Source organism: Lathyrus oleraceus, chromosome 7 (assembly GCF_024323335.1).
Source record: "Lathyrus oleraceus cultivar Zhongwan6 chromosome 7, CAAS_Psat_ZW6_1.0, whole genome shotgun sequence".
NCBI lineage: Eukaryota > Viridiplantae > Streptophyta > Magnoliopsida > Fabales > Fabaceae > Lathyrus > Lathyrus oleraceus.
In genome coordinates this window covers 535,624,078-535,644,781 of record NC_066585.1, presented here as the reverse complement: position 1 = coordinate 535,644,781, position 20,704 = coordinate 535,624,078, and the positions used below count along the sequence as shown (strand labels likewise).

At 37.8% G+C, this 20,704-nt stretch overlaps 1 protein-coding gene across 6 annotated transcripts in view; it reads right to left on the bottom strand.

Moving 5' to 3' along the window:
* Window positions 1–3,064: 3,064 nt before the first annotated feature.
* The window catches only part of LOC127105020 (elongation factor 1-alpha), a 48,107-nt gene continuing 30,467 nt past the window's right edge, over window positions 3,065–20,704 (bottom strand). For 2 of the 6 annotated variants that reach the window (XM_051042183.1, XM_051042182.1), the window contains exons 2-3: window positions 4,266–4,759; window positions 3,065–4,162 (exon numbers count right to left, since the gene is read on the bottom strand). In XM_051042183.1, coding sequence (XP_050898140.1) covers window positions 3,290–4,162; window positions 4,266–4,727 — 1,335 coding nt within the window. In that variant the 5' untranslated portion in view covers window positions 4,728–4,759 and the 3' untranslated portion in view covers window positions 3,065–3,289. Of the gene's footprint in view, window positions 4,163–4,265; window positions 4,763–5,509; window positions 5,683–20,704 lie in introns of those variants that run through there. The other 4 variants (XM_051042186.1, XM_051042185.1, XM_051042181.1 and 1 more) reach the window with 3 other exon arrangements.

Sequence of the window (20,704 nt, the reverse complement as noted above, 5' to 3'; positions counted from 1 at the left end):
AGTATGTCTTATAAGATGAACAATGATTATGAAATGATTTGCCAATACACGGGAGGATTTACGAGGCAAAAGAGCTCAAGAGGTTTGTCTAAGCGCAAGAGGTCTTATAATATAAACAAATGATTAGGGGTTTGCCAAGGCACAAAGGGACTGATAAGGCAAACAATGATTGACTAGAATAAGCCCAAGCACAAGAGGTCTGATAAGGCTCACAATGAATAAGTGTTTGCCAAAGCACAAGAGGAATAATAAGGAAAGCAATGATTGAATTGATTAATTAGGATTTCAAGACTTGATCACAAAGGAAATGATCTAAAGGATATCTAAATATCAAAGAGAGTATGATTGATGATCCACTGAGTAAGAAATGATTGAAGTGCAATGGTGCTTCATTGATTGAAATGTTGAATGATTGGTGTTTGCTTGAAGAAGACTTGTCAATTGTATGATTCAAATTGCACCAAATTTTATGAAAAGGACAAATGCTTTGAATAGCTAGGGCCTACGTCCCGTACGTAAAGTCACTCTAGACAAGGGTAGGAGAAACTCCATCTTATAATTCCTTATTACTTAAGGCTCATAGCATGTAACCCTCATCATGATTGACAAGTGTTGTTAGAGACTTCTGATTATTGATCATGGTGATGTCATGTTGTTTGTTGTATTGAGAATACTTGACAATTGTTTGATACGAATTATGCTAAAGTCTATGGATGAGGGCAAATGCTTTTAATAGTCGGGGCATACGCCTCATACACAAATTCACTCTAAAAAGGGATGGGAGAAACTTTGTCTCATCATTCCTCATTACTTAAGGCTTATGGCTTACAATTTGAATCACACTTGTCAAGTATTGATACCTTTGTTGTGCTTCGAGAAGTAGTCCACTTTACTAGCAATGTTTAACTTATGTTGATCTTAAAGTTTTGATCTTATATTTGAACCTCGAGGTCTTGGGCTCATGAGGTTCAACATATCCAATATAGCTTGAGCGCGATGAACTTGCCATATCAAGTGACCAATAGTCTTTTAATCACTTGAATAGGTTTAGGACTTACAGCATAATATAAAGGATTTGGTTGCCCAAAGTGACCTTTGGTCAACACTAATCAGTGAGATTAAAATGACTGGTTGAATCATGTACAAAAAATAACCTATTAAATTGATTATCTAAATAAATCAGACAATTTTAATTAAAGCCCTAAACTAAGGGAACATGTACAAACATCAAGATTTTAAGCCCTAAATACAAAATGGTCATTATGCTAAAAAAATGATTAATTAAGACAATAGTTTCTAAAATTTAATATTTGATCACAACTAATCAATCCTAATTATCTAATTATGCCAAAAACCTAATTAGACTTAAACCTAACATAATTAAAATTTACAAATTAATTAAATTCTACAAAAACTAAGTAGTTTTAGAATTCTAATTTCTAACCTAATTAAACCTCAATCTCATTAACCTAATTAGATTTATCACTAATTAATTCTAAATACACATAAATTTTTAATTTAATCCAAACTCTAAACAAAATCTAACCTTAGTTACTATAACAATAATCAAAATAATAAACATAATAATGGAATGATCAGAACATGGGGTACATGCCCATTCTCGGTTTGGCCTCCCTTTTTTTGGCTGATGGTGGCTGAGAAACAAAAAGAAAATTTTACTTCATACCCCTACGTTTAGCCTCATACCCCAACAATTTTTTTAAAATACAAATTTTATCCTTAACTGGTTTTAACCAATTTACCATTTCATTTTTACCATTCAGTTGATACTTCCGAGAATTACACATTTCACCCTTGCACCGGAACTCCTGGAAAAAGACTTATGGTATGTATTTTTTTCAAACCGGAAGACTAAACGAAAGACATCTGGAACACACGAATTAGTAAATCGGAAGACTTCAACAAAGAGTTATGATTCTTTAATAAAAAAGAAACGTTCTGAAACACTTATGGAAAGAGTTCCGGTAAACAAAGTGACACATACCAGAACTCTTTGAAGAAGTCTTCCGGTATTGTTTTTATGTATTCCGGAACTCTTCCTTGAAGATTTCCGGTTTGCAATTTATTTTTTTGGGATTTTTTTTTGAAATTTTTTTATTGTGCAGGATTGAAAAATCTTCCTCAAATATGTGTAGATACTTCTGATGCGTTTATAACGACGGAAAGATTTGGTACATGAGAAGAGGTGATCAAATGGATTAAAGAGGTAGTGTTTCATTGCATACACAAGACTACACAGATTTGTCTTAATATCTTAGGCAATCTCCTGCAGGTGAGGGTGAGGTTCTTGAGCCCCCAAACACTCAAATACCTTGGGTGAATCATCAACGTGGATTAAGGTCACGCGTTCGAGTAGCTAGGGGATGTGGATCGGAGGTCGGTTAGGTCATCCCGATCAACGACATTAGTCTTTTTTATTATCAGATGGATTAAAGAGGTAGTGTTTCATTGCATAATCTGTCCAATTTCGACTTTTATCTTAAATGTACATTATTTTTTGAAAAAAATCAGACCAATTGACACCTCCTTTTAATGCCAACACACAAAAGATGGGATATTTTTTGAAAAAATAGGTTATGAGTCAAAAATTCAATAATTTGTTGATATTTGCCGAAATTCAAATGACATCAAATTTATAATATCATATCATGGATAATTTTGAAACAAAATAAAAAATATTGGAGATAGAATTGATAGCAAATCTAAACATGAGGATAAACTTTATCAACACTTTTGTAATTTTATTTATTATCTTAAACTATTGATAATATCTCAAATACTATCTTATGATACGAGACTGAAACCTCACTTGGTAGCTTTCAAAACCAGAACTTGTCCAACGCAAATGACTTTGAACCTTAGTGCTGTTCAATATGAACATGATAACATTCGACCAACATATGCAATGCAACAATCATAACATTTGCATTTGGTACAGATAGTTAAATTATGATGAAGCATTGCCATAAAATATTCATACACTCCCCAGCAAGAACATAACACCAATAAATAAACACGTAAATTCCAAAATAAAATCACGGGGTTCCGAAACTTGGTGCTTAAAATTTTCAACTGTTCACACAAGACACACAATTAAAGCATAAACACAAATGAAATAGCCCTGCCACCGTCGATCTAGAACCCAGTTCTGAGAACAAAAGCTGCAAGATGACGGTGTAGACTTCACACTTAATCTAGAAAACAAATTAATTAGACAAAAACCAAAAGTACTAAGAACAGACCATTTATAACAGTAAAACACCCCGGTTCATTTCTTCTTTATCTTATTAGCTGCTCCGGTGGGTTCCTTCTTCTCCACAGCCTTGATGACCCCAACAGCCACAGTTTGACGCATGTCTCTGACAGCAAAACGGCCAAGTGGCGGATATTGAGAGAAAGTCTCAACCACCATGGGCTTGGTTGGAACCATCTTAATAATACCAGCATCACCATTCTTTAAGAACTTGGGTTCCTTCTCAATCTCTTTACCAGAACGTCTGTCAATCTTGGTAACCAGCTCAGCAAACTTGACAGCAATGTGGGAGGTGTGGCAGTCAAGAACAGGGGCATAGCCATTTCCAATCTGGCCAGGGTGATTCATGATGATCACTTGAGATGTGAAATTAGCAGCCTCCTTAGCTGGGTCATCCTTGGAGTTTGAGGCAACGAAACCACGCTTGAGATCCTTGACAGCAACATTCTTAACATTAAATCCGACATTGTCACCAGGAAGGGCTTCTGTGAGAGCTTCATGGTGCATCTCCACAGACTTGACTTCAGTTTGCAGTCCAGTTGGCCCAAAAGTGACCACCATTCCAGGTTTTATAGTACCGGTCTCAACACGCCCCACAGGCACAGTTCCAATTCCACCAATCTTGTAGACATCCTGAAGTGGTAACCGAAGGGGCTTGTCAGATGGCCTCTTAGGCTCATTGACATTGTCAAGGGCCTCAAGAAGGGTTGGACCCTTGTACCAGTCAAGATTTGTAGAGCGCTCAATCATGTTATCTCCCTCAAAACCAGAGATGGGAACAAATGGGATTTTGTCGGGGTTGTAGCCAACCTTCTTCAAATAGGATGCAACTTCCTTGACAATTTCATCATACCTACCCTTGGAGTACTTGGGTGTGGTAGCATCCATCTGTTCAAGATGTCAACAGATTAGTACTAAGATAAAATAATTATAAATTATAAAAATAACATGAGATGCACCATCAAAGGGATACAATACAACAATCGAATACCTTATTGCAGCAACAAATCATTTGCTTGACACCAAGAGTGAATGCAAGGAGCGCATGTTCCCGGGTCTGGCCATCCTTGGAAATACCGGCTTCAAAACCACCAGTAGTGGAATCAATGATGAGAACAGCACAATCAGCTTGAGATGTCCCAGTAATCATGTTCTTAATAAAATCTCTGTGGCCGGGAGCATCAATGACAGTGCAGTAGTACTTAGTAGTCTCAAACTTCCACAATGCAATGTCAATAGTGATACCTCTTTCACGTTCAGCCTTGAGCTTGTCAAGCACCCAAGCATACTTGAATGAACGCTTGTTCATCTCAGCAGCTTCTTTCTCAAACCTCTCGATCACACGCTTGTCAATACCGCCAAGCTTGTAGATCAAGTGACCAGTGGTAGTTGACTTCCCAGAGTCGACATGGCCAATGACAACAATGTTAATATGAACCTTTTCTTTTCCCATTTGTCCTTAAATGCTTAAAACAACACAAAGATCTGCTAATTCAACAGAGAAAACAATAAGTATGATCCCAGTACCACACAAAAAATTAAGAAAAAAACACACTAGCAACAGCACAATGACCAATCGATTAGCATTTCAACAAATAAAACAATACATAGGTATGATTCCCAGTTCCAAAAAAAAATTATTAATTAATTAAGGAAAAAAACAGTACTATCAACAATACTAGGTATTCACAAATTCTAGGTAGAATGAAATAGAACAACATATCACCAAAACAAAAAACAAAGCAACATCTAATAATCATATGCAATCACATGTGTAACGCAATAAACTATGAATCGACGAGATAGGTATGATCCCAATAAAAAACCCAAGATGAAAAGTACTTAATCACAAATTCCAGCTAGATTGAAATAGAATAACAAATCAGAAAACAATACATAAGTATGATCCCAATACAAAACCCTAGATGAACAAATTCTCAATTTAACAAAGAAAAAAATACATAAGTACGATCCCAATTCCCAAAGAAAAAAATCTACTATCAACAGCACAGCAACCAAAAAATCTAGCAATTCAAGAAAGAAAACAATACATAAGTATGATCCCAATACAAAACCCTAGATGAAAACTATTTATTCACAAATTTCAGCTAGATTTCAATAGAATAAGAAATCAGCAGAAACAAAAACAAATCAAAATCTAATAATCATATGCAATCAAATGTGTAACGCAATAAACTATGAATCAACGAGATAAGAAACAAAAAAGAAAGTTACCGAATGAAGAGAATGCTACGCACGCAAGGAAGAGAATGAGAGAAGAGAGGAGCGTTAGGGTTTTAGAAAAAGCGTTTGAGGGTTTATAAAGAACTCCAATAGTAACGAATTAAAGATTTAAATCAAATCAAATCAAAAATTCAAATCTTTTAAGATTGTGTAAAACAAAATAGTAAATATATATTTGATTTCATAAAATTATTATGATTTTGTTTAATTTCAAAAAGAAAAACTGTTCTATTGTAATAAGTAATACTACTGATTTTAAACGGCAAATTTACCGAGATAACCCATATTTTCGAAAAAAATTCCCAAAATACCCCATTTTTCAGGAAAATTCCCAAAATACCCCACTTTTAGGAGGAGGCGCCAATTGGATTGGCGACCCCTCTTAAAAATTGCAAGGAGGCGCCAATCCAATTGGCGACTCCCTTAAAAAAGCCTCAAATGAAAAAACCTCCAACATTAAAGTTGTAGATCTTTTCAAGACAATGAATTTAGATATAAATTTTGCATCATTTGGATTTTTTATGAGAAAGTTATGGGCAGTTGAAGTTGGACTGCTGAGTTTTTGAACTGTTATCTGACCTATAATGTCTTGCATTATTTCATGTGTTTCTTTTAGAGTTATGAAATTTTGTCCAATATAACAACTGAAGTAGACATCTTAAATTTTGCAATGCACTTGATCCCACCTCAAAATAATTAAAAATGAGTGAGTTAGGTCCCTGCGAACTTGATCCAAAATTAGGGTTTCTGTCAAAATGACCTATAATGTCTTGCATTATTTCATGTGTTTCTTTTAGAGTTATGAAATTTTGTCCAACATAACAACTGAAGTAGACATCTTAAATTTTGCAATGCACTTGGTCCCACCTCAAAATAATTAAAAATGAGTGAGTTAGGTCCCTGCGAACTTGACCCAAAATTAGGGTTTCTGTCAAAATGACCTATAATGTTTTGAAATGAATGATGAGCTTCCAAGTTTCAAATGGATTTTTGATGAACATGAAAGTTGTTCATATGGCGACTCTTCTTAAAACTTGAATGGAGACGCCAATTGGATTGGCTAGGGCATGTGTAGGTTTTAAGAGGAGTCGCCAACTCAATTGGCGAGTCCCTCATAAAATGCCTTTTTTGTCTTATAAATAGATGTGTTGTGTGACCTATTGTTCCACAACTCATATAATCATTTGGCTATCATGTTTGGTGTTCGTCGTCGATACGGTAAGGTGATTTATGCGAGAGACAAACCTCAATTGGTGATGCTGTTTTGGAACATCACCACGTTAGATCAACTGAAGAGGGAGCTGGTTCGATGGTTAGACAGGAAAATACCAGAAGGGGAAAAAATCAGAAGTATTGAGAGACTTGACAGTATCTTTGGTTGGGTGCGAATGAAGACTGATAAGGATGCTAGGGAAATGATGTTCGGTCGAGACGACATTAATTTGATTGTTGTAATCAGTTAGAATTATTTATGTTTTCAGATGTTTTGTACTGATGTTGGTTATGAAACTCGTTGTAACAAGAACTTAATGATATATAATGATTGATTGTTACAGAAATACAATGTTAGGAAAAGCTTAAGATCTAGAAAAAATGTTAAAAAAAAGCTTAAGATCTAAATAAAATGTTACAAAAATCTTAAGATCTAGATGATGCTCCTTGATTGGGACAGTTGTTTTTGTTGTGTCCTGGTTGACGACAGATACTACATAATCTTATCATTTTATCTGTGGAATCCATCTCTGTTCTGATACGTGTGCTGTTTGGCCTTCCTTTCTTCTTTCTATGCATCTCTTCATTGTGCCAAACAATATATCCTTCATATGGAGGCCAGTAATCCTCCATTGGTAGTACTGAAAAGCTTTGACTATATACATTCATGATGGTGTTGGCCTTGTACACATCAGATAAATGGGTGTAAGCGTCTTGACGAGTATAAGCGCATGCTGCAATGACATGGGAGCAAGGTATGCGGAAGGCCTGAAATTTTCCACAATCGCACCAACTTCTGTGTAGTTTAACCGCGTAGGCTAAATTTGGTCTCCCGTCGCTGTTGCCCATTGTTTCCTGGACGCTGAAATTTTGTCTTTGACGGTCAAACACTGTTACAGCGTGTGTCGTAGCTTTGATGCTCTCCTCTTTCATGACCTTCATGCAACACTCACTGAATACTTGTCCAGACATTAACACTGCACTCCATCTTTCACCTCTGGTTGCGAACATAGAAGCCAACCTATAATAGGTTGATTTTACCAAGGCGGTTATCGGCAGGTTTCGAATTCCTTTGAAAACCCCGTTCATGCATTCCACAATGTTTGTTGTCATGTGGCCCCATCGACAACCACCGTCAAATGCTCTTGTCCACTGCTCTACTGGGATGTTATTTATCCATCTCCCCGCATCTTCATTAGACAGACGAATCTCATCACGATAATATTGAAAAGACGGTTGAGTTAAAGCATACCCAGCATTCACCACCTTCTTGCGAAGATTCTTATCTTTTATAGCATGCATGAAGTTTTGTGCAATGTGTTTGATACAGTAGACATGTGTAGAAGGAGGATCATGTCATCCGTTGTCATGGTTGTTGTAGGCACTTTCGATGGCAGCATGTCTATCAGAAATTAAACATAGATTGGCTTGTGGAGCGACATGTGTTCTGAGATGTCGAAGAAAGAAACCCCATCCACCAGCCGTTTCACCTTCAACAAGAGCAAAGGCAATGGGAAATACATTGTTGTTACCGTCTTGTGCAACTGCCATGAGCAAAGTACCCTTGTATTTTCCGTATAACCAAGTGCCATCAATTTGCAGGAGAGGTTTGCAGAAAGCGAAACCTTTGATGCACGGGTCAAATGCCCAAAAAAGACGGTGAAATATTCTATTACCTGTAGCACAGGTTCCGTCTGGCATCATTGCTGGCACTGTCTCCAGAATTGCCACAGTTCCTGGGACATAAGTTTTTAGTGCCCATAAAAACCGTGGTAATTCCTTGAATGAGTCCTCCCAGTTGCCGAAAACCTGCTCAACAGCCTTTGTCCTCGCAATCCATGCTTTCTTGTAAGATGGAGTATAATTATATGTTGTTCGGATATGGGATATAATTTTATACTCACCTTCACTGATGGGTCTTTATTTACCAATGGCAGAATGTCTTGACATATCAAAGTTGTGCTCAGTTTACGGTGATCTTGTTCAACGTTAGTTGCAACGCAACTGTGTGGTGGGTCTATTGAGGCGATCTCCCAAGAGTCATTTTTCTTCTTGTAAGATGCAGCCAAACGAAACTTACAAAGCATGTTACGACATTCGATAACATACCTTCTAGAGTCAGTGCGTTTCACTGTAAAGTCAGCAAAGTTGTTCATATGGTATTTTTTTATTGCCAAGACACATTCCTCTTTGGTACGAAACATGTCTCCCACCTTTAATTCGCCTACTGGTCTCGGATACGGATTATAGAAGACACTGTCGGACGTTTCATCGTCGTGAAGATCCATATTTGTCATATGTTGAGGAGGATTGTAGGCATGAGTAGGAGGTATTGGTGGTGGTTGAGCCTCATCTTCATCGTCGTTGTTCAGGATGTGATCAACCTGTACCTCGGTCTCCTCTTCTTCTTCATCAACAACGTCGACCTCTACTTCGGCTTCTGGGTTGAGTTCATCTGACCATTGTGCATCATCTGCAGCATCTTCACCAGCTGGATCCTGATCGGTTAGTTGAGACTGTTGAGACGGTATACATGGTTGTATAGTAATGTACAACTCGATACAATCCATGCCTGAATGTTCATGACTAAGAAACATGCTTTCAACATCTTCATCGTCTCGTATCTTTAGGGGGAAAAACTTGCATTGACCATTCTCAAAAAATATAGGATTCTGATATGTCATCTTTGACACAATACCTGATGCTATAAAGGATTGTATTCTTTTTTTGAAATGCAAAAAGGTTGCATTTCTCTTCATTGTCACTCTAATGGTATCAGTGTTTCTAAAACAAAAACCATGAAGCTCAGACTCAAAAGTTTCACCGTTGCAGTGAACGTTGATACTGTATAATGATGAAGATGACATTTTGGAGATAAAAAGTATTTTGCAAGTGCAGATGAATGTGAGTGAAGATGAAAAGTATTTTGCAAGTGCAGATGAATGTGATAGTAAGACACTTAAATACATGGTATCAGTGTCTCACATTGAAGCTACTCTGAGATACTGTGTCAAGCATGCAAGTAATTTCAGAGATGAGGTGTCTGTCATGCAATACAGTGTGAGTTGATGTGTCAAGCATGCTAGGTAGTCATGAGTTGATGTGTCTGTCAAGCATGCTAGCTAGTCAAGACAGAAGTGAGTATTCAGCATGCAGGATACTAGAGAGCCACGTGTCTGAGATGATGTGTCAATCCTGCAAGACAGTGTGACTTGATGTGTCAAGCAGGCAAGCTATCAAGAAGGTAGTCATCAGCATGCAGGAGACAAGACAGACACGTGTCGGACACCTAAGATGGTCAGAGATGATGTGTCTTTACTCACAATGGGCGAAGCACACAGAGGAACAGTTGCAAACATCGCGACATACGTAAGTTTTTTCTTATACTTCTTTTTTATGTTTCATCTCCACCAACCCCATTTTATTTTGAAATACCGACTTAGTCAAGTGTTACATTATTTCTATTATAGGATGTCTCAAGGTTTCGAACTCGAGTCCACGAATTTGTCCCAATGGACCCGATGATTCAACCTTATGTTGAACTCGCCGGTTTTGGTCACCTTAGCAAAATTATGTCTTGGTCTATAGATAACAAGTTCATTCTAGCCTTATGCGAAAGATGGAGGCCAGAGACACACACATTTTGGTTTCCAACCGGTAAGTGTATCGTGACGTTAGAAGACGTCTACATGCTTTTAGGACTACGAATTGAAGGCAAAGCTGTTAATGGTAAGACCAACTATGCAAATTCAATTTGCATGGAGCTTTTAAACACTGATTTGTTAGATGATAATGCTAGGGGACAAGGTATACTACTTTCACGCCTAAAGTCGTATTATAATAGTTTTTATTTAGATGAGCATTCTACTGAAGATGCTCGAATCATCAAAACTAGGTGTTACATTATGTTGTTACTAGGATCCTTTTTATTTCCCGAAGGTAGTGGTTCTAGCATGCATATTATGTACTTACCTTTACTTAGACATATAGATAGAATAGGTAGTTATAGTTGGGGATCCGCATGTCTAGCCTATCTCTATAGTTCGTTGTGCAAAAACTCCCACAAAGATACTTCTACATTTTCTGGATGTGCTGTTTTGCTACAAGCATGGGGATGGTCAAGACTACCGTCTCTAGCACCGGTCAATAACAACCCCTTCACTTTTCCATATGCAAAAAAGTAAGTTGTTTAAATTGCTATATCTTTACTTCCTTCCTTACAGTTTATTACCCATAACTAATTTATTTTAACTTTTTGGTGTAGATGGTCGGCACGCGGTATGAATTACAGCAGATGTCCGAGACACTGTATTACTCAATATCGCAACCTGTTGGATCACCTTCGACCGGCAGACGTAAGCAAAATAATTTCATTATTTCTTCATATTATGTTAACTTTTTCTACATTCATTTAAATCCTATCGTCTTTAACATTTCAGTTCATTTGGCGTCCATACCTTAATATGGATCATGAGCATCAGATCAACCCTGAAGACGCAGCCGTATGGACAACATGCACACCGATAATACGGTTCACAACAGTGGAGCTGCACAACACCGATCGTGTGAAGCTGCAATTTGGTATGGTCCAGAATATCCCAGATCCCCCAACTAGCCTAGGAGAATGGCATATGCGTAAAGTGAACGACTAATGGAACTACAACCCTTGGCAAACCTTCGCAAGATCAGAGTGTCGCAAGTGGAAGCACCGTCATGACCATGTCTTAACTGACGCAGTCATGCCAAATGAGGTAAAACCAAGTCGTACTTATATGGCTTGGTATAGATCAGTTGGATTTCAATTCATCTCCGATGATATGTACCTCTACGACCCACGCCAGACAAGTTACACACAATAAGGATCAACATCTAACCCCCAACAACATTCTCAGCCCGGTTACTCACAACCACCTATCCGACAAACTTTCCGTTCCACAAACACACAAACATACAACCAAAACATGCCATTCACCCAACCCCAAAACCAAGAACATCCCCCATACCACCACCAACAAATGGACCATCAACCTTCGACCGAACATCGCTTCGCACCCACACCATCACCCTACCAAAGTCACCTTACCCAAAACACTAACCGCCCCATCACCTACCGTAGCCAAGAACCCCAAACATCACAATACCAAAACATCCCACAACCATATCTCTTCCAAACACCCCAACAACCTTTCCAACCTTTCCTAGACCCATCATTGTCACCCATGTCTCCCTTCAACCGTCCCGGTCGCCCATCCATGAGTCAACCACACCCCAACTTCTCTGGCATGGGTCATGAGCTCAGCTACGCCGGTACACCATCATTGAATACTGAAGACTATGCTGAGTTGGCTGAATACCTCAACGGATCTTCTCCTGTAGGAGGTAATGACGCTCCTGGACCATCAGATGAACAAACACCGGTGCAGAATCGTCAACGTGGGTTAGGGCCAAGGGTTAGGGTAGCTAGGGGATGTGGGACCGGAGGTCGGTTAGGTGATCCCGGTCATCACCATTAGGATTCTTTGTGTAAAATCCAAATTTTATTAATATCAATTCGTATTATGTCAAATTTATCTTTGTGTAAACTCCAAACATTAGGTTTCTTTCATAATTCTAAAATAAACACATATCATAATACAAAAATTTATAGGTCAGAAACCCTAATTCAAGGACTTGTTATTGTTATGTTGAAGGGCTTGAATTTGGTCCCTTTTGGCAAAATTCACATACACATGTTTTGACAGAAACCCTAATTTTGGGTCAAGTTCGCAAGGACCTACCTCACTCATTTTTAACTATTTTGAGGTGGGACCAAGTGCATTGGAAAATTTAAGATGTCTACTTCACTTGTTATGTTGGACAAAAATTCATAACTCTAACACAAACACATGCAATAATACAAAACATTATAGATCAGATAACAGATAAAATGTGAAAGAGTCCAAGTTCAGGTGCCCATAGCTTTCTCATAAAAATTGCAAATGATGCAAACCTTTAGTCCAAATTCATTATATTGAAAAGATCTACAACTTTTATGTTGAAGGTTTTGTCATTTGAGACTTTTATCATTCAAACTAAAGGGCTTGAAGTTGGTTCCTTTTGGCAAAATTCACATACACTTGTTTTGACATAAACCCTAATTTTGGGTCAAGTTCGCAGGGACCTAACTCACTCATTTTTAATTATTTTGAGGTGAGACCAAGTGAATTGAAAAATTTAAGATGTCTACTTCAGTTGTTATGTTGGACAAAATTTCATAACTCTAAAAGAAACACATGAAATAATGCAAGACATTATAGGTCAGATAACAGTTCAAAAACTCAGCAGTCCAACTTCAACTGCCCATAACTTTCTCATAAAAAATCCAAATAATGCAAAATTTATATCCAAATTCATTGTCTTGAAAAGATCTACAACTTTCATGTTGGAGGTTTTTTCATTTGAGACTTTTTTAAGGGAGGCGCCAATTGGATTGGCGCCCCCTCTTAAAAATTACACATAGGCGCCAATTGGATTGGCTAGGGCAGGTGCCCTAGCCAATCCAATTGGCGCCTCCTTGCAATTTTTAAGAGGGGTCGCCAATCCAATTGGCGCCTCCTCCTAAAAGTGGGGTAGATTGGGAAATTTTTTGAAAAGTGGGTTATTTTGGAAATTTCTTCGAAAAAGTGGGTTATCTCGGTAAATTTGCCATTTTAAACGGAACGTTTGAATGTGCCTTAATTTTTTTTAGTTAATGTATTCAAATTTAATCTCTTGTTTTATTACTACTATATAAATTGATTTAGTTTATTAATGATATTATTGATTTTTTCAATTGTATTACAATTACAGAAAAAATATATATTATTTAAATATACTATATTAAATATGAATTTGCTTTCTATCAAAATTGAATTTAGTTGACGCTGAATTAATGGTCTGATCATTAAAAAAGTATTCTTGCATAAATTATAAAACTATAAAGTTAAATATAAATAAATATATATATATATATATATATATATATATATATATATATATATATATATATATATATATATATATATATATATATATATATAAGTATCTTTTTATAAATAAATAACAATTATCAAATTTCAGATATTTTTAAAAATTAAAATGTAACAATTATAAAATAAAAATAATTTTTAAATATAGTCAATAAAAACACAAATTCAAATAAAATACAATAATATAATACAATATATTTCAAAACAATTTCTAAATGTATTGGAGGGGACATATTTTTTCTTTTGATTTTTAATTTTTGTTTTACATAAAAATATTAATCCAACGATAAATTTTTGTTTTACAACATTCAACACAGACGCAAAGCTACACGAAAGCTAAGGTAAGCAACTCCTCAAATTACAGCATTAATCCAACGAAACAGAATCGTCTCTAATTTTTTTACAAACAATAAACCACTCTCAAGTCACTCCTTTAATCATGCCAAAAATGTCCAGAGTACCCCACTTTTAGGTGGAGGTGCCATTAAAAATATAGTGCAGACGCCAATTGGATTGGTTAGGGCACATGGTGCAGCCAATTCAATTGGCGCACATGCGTATCAGTTGAAAGGAGGGACCAAATGGATTGGCACCTCAGTGTATTTTGCAAAAAAATTTGTTAAACGGTCTACGTGATACATAATTTCGAAATATGACCAATTGATATTAATATAAATTCTCGTTTACACAAAAAAGCCTAATGGTGATGACCGGGATCACCTAACCGACTTCCGGTCCCACATCCCCTAGCTACCCGAACCCATGGCCTTAACCCGCGTTGATGATTCACCATTGGTGTTTGAGCATCTGAGGGGCCACGAGCATCAGTTCCAACTACAGGAGATGGCCTATTGAGATAGTCAGACAAATCAGTATAGTCTTCAGTATGTATCAAAGGTGTACCGCCATAGCTGAGTTCATGACCCATGGCAGAGTAGTTGGGTTGGGTTTGACTTATTGGTGGGCGTCCAGGACAGTTGAAGGGAGACATGAGTGTGAATGATGCGTCGAGGAAAGGTTGGAAAGATTGTTGGGGTGTTTGATAGAGATAGGATTGTTGGGGTGTTTCATGCCTTGCAACTGGAGCAAACACTTCATCGAAGTCTATCCCTTCCTTTTGCAAAAATCCCTTCGCTACTAATCGAGCTTTATGCTTGATTATCTCGCCTTTCGGATTCACTTTCACTTTGTAGACCCACTTCACACCTATCGCCTTTTTACCTTTCGGTAAATCAACCAACATCCAAGTACTGTTCTTCTCAATCGAATTCAGTTCTTCTTTCATCGCACACATCCACTTTGGATCGCTTAATGCCTCCTCCATATTCACCGATTCGGATTCGGCCATTAGAGCGAAGTGAATAAGATCACCCTCAGTGTTGATCTCGCTATCTCGGAATAATTCACAATCACGGAGTCTTTGAGGCAATCCTCTTTGCCTTGTTGGTCGTCTACTTGATTCACATATTTCGGTTATAAAAGGTTGCTGTACAGTACTTTCAGCAGGCTGAGAATTCAAATTTTCCTGCATGAAATCGATTTCACCTTGAGGCAAATCGATTTCAACCTCACCAGAACCATTTCCAGCAGCTCCAGAATGCTAATTTTCCTGCATGAAATCGATTTCATCATGAGGCAAATCGATTTCCTGAACTGATATGGCAGATTTTCTGCTGTCAAACTGCCGAAACTCGTCCACGATCACATCTCGACTTATCACAATCTTCTTGTTACTCATATCAAACAGCTTGTAGCCTCCGGTAGGATGATAACCAATCAGCAACATCATTTCACCCTTGTCATCTAATTTCTTTCGAATCTGACCCGGAATATGTCGAAACGCTACCGAACCGAAAACACGCAAGTGACTCAAACTTGGCTTGTGTCCACACCATACCTCTTCTGGAGTAACCTTGTCCAACTTCTTTGTAGGACACTTGTTTATCAAATAGGCAGCTGTAGAAACAGCTTCTCCCCACAACTCTTTCGGAAGATTTTTCGCTTTCAACATGTTACGCACCATGTTCATAATCGTCCGATTTTTTCTCTCGGCAACACCATTTTGCTGAGGCGTATAGGGTGGTACAACCTCACGCACAATACCCTCATCGTCACAATAACTCCCAAATTCCGTCGAAGTAAATTCTCCTCCTCCATCGGTTTTGAGAATTTTGAGTTTGTGACTACTTTGTCGCTCAACCATGGATTTAAATCGTTTGAACATATCAAACACCTCATCCTTCCTCTTGATTAGATAAATCCACAGCTTCCTACTGAAATCATCAATAAACGTGACAAAGTATCGGTTACCTCCATACGAGTTGACTTGCATCGGCCCACACACGTCCGAATACACCACCTCAAGAAGATGCTTGGTCCTATGACCCGTATCCTTGCTGAAAACACTCTTGTGTTGCTTCCCTTGAACACATTCAACACACAACTCAGCTGGAACCACGATTCTTGGCAGCCCGGTCACCATACCATGTTTATGCAACGCGTCGAGGTCTCGAAAATTGAGATGACCAAGACGGTAATGCCACAACCACTCCTCACGACTTGCCGTTGTAGCTAAACATCGATGCTCCATTACTTTCAATGCTATCTTGAAATTTCGATTGGCAGCCATCGGTGCTTTAAGTACCAAAACTCCCTTTCGGTCCAAAACGCGCAATACCTTGTTTTCCATGCGAATAATGTAATATTTCTCGAGTAGTTGGCCAATGCTCAAAAGATTACATTTGATTCCTGGAATGTACAACACATCCTTGATCAATGAACGACTACAATCTTTCTTCACGATCAAGACATCTCCAACGCCATCGGCGGATAACGTCGTATCATCGGCAAATCTCACTTTATTCTTCGTGGCTTGATTGATCTTGACAAACCAATCCTTTCTTCCCGTCATATGAGTCAAACAACCAGAATCCAAGTACCACTCATCGCTACTTTAAATTCCATCTCGAACTGTTACCATTGCGTTTTTCTCCGAACGCGTTTCTGCAGAATTGTTTGCACTGCTGCCACTGCTGTCCAGCCCTTCTCTCATGCCATAATTCTCTTCCGTGATCATCACAAGAAGCGTATTATCATCATTCGCTTCTTCCCTAGCAAACTTCGCCTCATCCGCGCGATTTTCTCTTAGTTTCGCGTGGCAATACTTTGCGAAATGCCCAAGCTTTTGACAATTGTAACACTTCACGTTACTTTTGTCGAATGGCTTGTGGGTTCCTTGATCACCCTCCTTGGAGATTCCCTCACCTTTTTGCCCCTTTGAATTTTGTGAATCTCTAGCACCAAAATTTTGGAAATTGGACTTCCCTCTCGGATGCCCTTTCCTCTCCGATCGTTTACTCTTCTCATGAAGTCGCGCTTGCAATGTTATTTCCGACTTCGCTTTATCGTTTCCCCTCTCATCCATTCGTTGTTCATGAGCTTCTAGTGAGCTTTGAAGCTCCTCCTTCGACAACAATGATAAATCCTTCGATTCTTCAAGCGCAACGACAATGTTGTCGAATCTTGGCGTTAAAGAACGCAAGATCTTCGACACAACATTCTGCTCTACCGTAGTTTCCCCGCACGACTTGATTTGATTCATCACACGCGTAATACGCGTCACATAATCATTTATCGACTCCTTGTCCTCCATTTGCATTAACTCGAGCTGTCGCTTGTGAGTTTGTAACCTCACCACTTTGGCTTTGGCAGCCCCTGCATAAGCCTTCTCAAGAATCTCCCACGCTTGCTTTGCGGAATCGCAATCGCCTACTTTTTCAAAGTTGTCACCATCGACACAATAATGGATCAAGAACAGCGCTTTGTAATCCTTCTTCTTCTCTTCTTTGAACGTAACCTTTTGAGCATCCGTAGCTCCTTCGACGAGACACGTAACACCATCTTTGATCACCTCAAGAACGTCTTGATAACCGAACAAAACCTTCATTTGCTTCGCCCATTTGTCGTAGTTTTTCGAGTCAAGGATTGGAAGATTGGTAGGTATTTTATCGTTTGAAACGGACATGATTGCAGCGGAATTGGATCAAAACCAACAGGAGTCCAATCCTCCGAAAGAGATGGAATTGTTGGACCCTCAATCACTCTCAAATGATATATGGGGCGCCTATTCTTGAGGGATCTAAACCTCCCGCTTTGGCCAAGTTTGACGGGTGCAGTAACCCATATGAGTATGATGTATCCACCAACACACATATGGTAATCATATAATCGTATGACTCTTTGAAGTGTAAATTGTTATTCGACACCATGAAGGACGTCGTCCTAAGATGATACATATACGCCGTGCCTCCATCACCAGCTATCAAGAGCTAGTAAAGAATATTGTAAACCAGTTCACCGACAACCATCACATAAAATGTTCACCACCAGCTTATTCAACATATGTCATGGTCCATCAGGGTTACTGAGGGACTATCTTGTCTGCTTTAACAAAGCCACCATCAGGGTTTCCCCATAAAACTAATAAAAGTTTGTGGTGGTGTTCCAAAATGGACTCAAGACGGGACACTTCAACAATCTCTCGCCTATAAGCCAACACTATCATTGGCGAAGGTGGTCACCATAGTAGAATGCTACATAAAAGGTGAGGATAGTAACACCAAAAAGAAGGTGTGTGGTGTCAAAGAGCATATTTCCAATGACGGGGGTTCACACCAACAGGGGAAGAGAAATTATAACTCTCCCATAAAAAGACAAGACTGCGTTTAAGAAGATAGGCAAGTTGACAGATAACTACACGCCCTTGAACACCCGTCGTGAGTAGATCTGGCATGAGGTTCTTTACCTGCACAACATCCCCATACCCCTTACTCCAAAGTCGGATGTAATGAGCTCTGGACCATGAAGTTGATTAGATCATCTTCCATCATACCATTATTTTTCTCATGTTCTTGGAGAAAGACTATGTAATAATCCGGAATAGAATTTCTCCTTTCTCTAGTGGATCTCCATAAAGGTATTGATTCTTGTAACACTTGTTCTTAAGGATCTTGAGTTTGTTCTTCATGAATCACCAAATCATCCTGAGTTGGAGGAATAATGTCTTATGAAGGTTCTGTTCTTGCTTGATCAAAAGCAACTATATGAATCAGTTCTAAAATTGTTATTGATTATTCCTCTAAGACAAAGTCTCTAACATTATTCTTCCCCCAAACTCAACATCCTCAAAGAATGTGTATGTTCCTATCTCAAAATTTAATTTAATTTGGGATCGTTAAAAATTTGTAGCCCCTAGATCTTTCAAAATAATAAATAAAGTAGTTATTCATTGTTTAAGAGTCCAATTTATTTTCATTTGGTTTGTAAGGCCTTGCCTCAGTTGGACATCCACACACATGAAAAAAAAATTAATTAGGCTTTCACCCAGTCCAAAACTCGTAGGGTGTTTTGGAAACTGCTTTTGTTGGTACTCTATTTAGAATATAAGTTGCAGTCTTTAGCGTCTCTCCCCATAGTGACTATGGTAAAGTAGAATGGCAAATCACACTTCTTACCATATCCTTAAGAGTCTGATTTCGTCTTCCAACAACACCGTTCATACTAGGCAATCCTGGCATAGTGTATTGTGGGATGATTCCACATTCCTCCAAGTATTTGGCAAAATGCCTTGGATGTTGTTCACCTGAACCGTCATATTTGCCGTAATATTCACTGCCACTGTCAGACTTGACTTTCTTAATTTTTTTGTTGAGTTTATTCTCAACTTCAACCTTAAATGATTTGAACACATCCAATGATTGATACTTTTCATGTAAAAGAAATATGTATGTATATCTAGAGTAATCGTCTATGAATGATATAAAAATATTGTTGACCATTCCAAAAAGGTACGGGAAATGGTCCACAAATGTCTGTATGAATTAATTATAAGATATTTGTAGATCTATATGTAACATATTTCTTTGTTTTGGTCTATTTACCTTTAACACACTCGACAAAAACATCAAAGTTTGTAAAGTCGGTGGAATCTAAAATTCCATCAGACACTAGTCGATCAACTCTATTTTTAGAGATGTGGCCTAGGCATTTGTGCTATAATGCTCATGAATTGTTATCGTCAATTTTATGCTTAGTACCATGTGACTACACATTCAAGGATTCACCATAGGTAGCTATTGTGTCAAGCAAATATAGATTAGCATGACTCAATAGTGAACCAGTTCCAACAATATTTGAATTGAAAGACAACTTGAACATATTGTTTCCAAATGAAGAAAAACAACCTGATTTGTCCAAATAAGAAACTGAAATTAAATTTCGTCTAAATGACAGAACCATAAAGGTGTATTTCAAATCCAAATAAAATCCGATACACAATAATAATCTAAAATATCATATAGCTTCCACCTCCACCGACTTGCCATCTTCCATGTAGATGTATCTTTCAACATCATTTGACTTTGGGTAGTTCGGGCAACCTTTCATTGAAACATTGATGTTAGTAGTTGCACTAGAGTCTAACCACCAAGTGTTTCCATGAGCTAAAGCTAAATTGACCTAAGAATAAATCAGACAATGACTCATGCGATTAGAGCAATCCTATTTCTTATAATTTTTCCTTTGTTTATAGGTACTAGATTTCATAGGAGAAGGTGGTTGCTCAGTCCCTAATGCAATGTCAAGATCCATGCAGAAAAGAACATTTCTCATGTTCTCATTCCAATCCTTAAAATTTATCCCATTAAGGGCCTGAATCTTATTCATATTAGTAGATGTTGAAGCAATTGTAGTTGAAAAATAGAACATAATAAATATTATAAATATACTCATATAAAAATGGAATCATCAATTTGTTAAAATAAATATATAATCAATCTCAAGATACCTAGTGCACCATCAATATTGAGTCTTTGGACAATAATATTAGTTGTTAGTGGTACTCTCGTTGTAACGGTCAAACATTAATAAAAAAATGTTGAATAATAAACCATTCTCTGAATTAATTTAC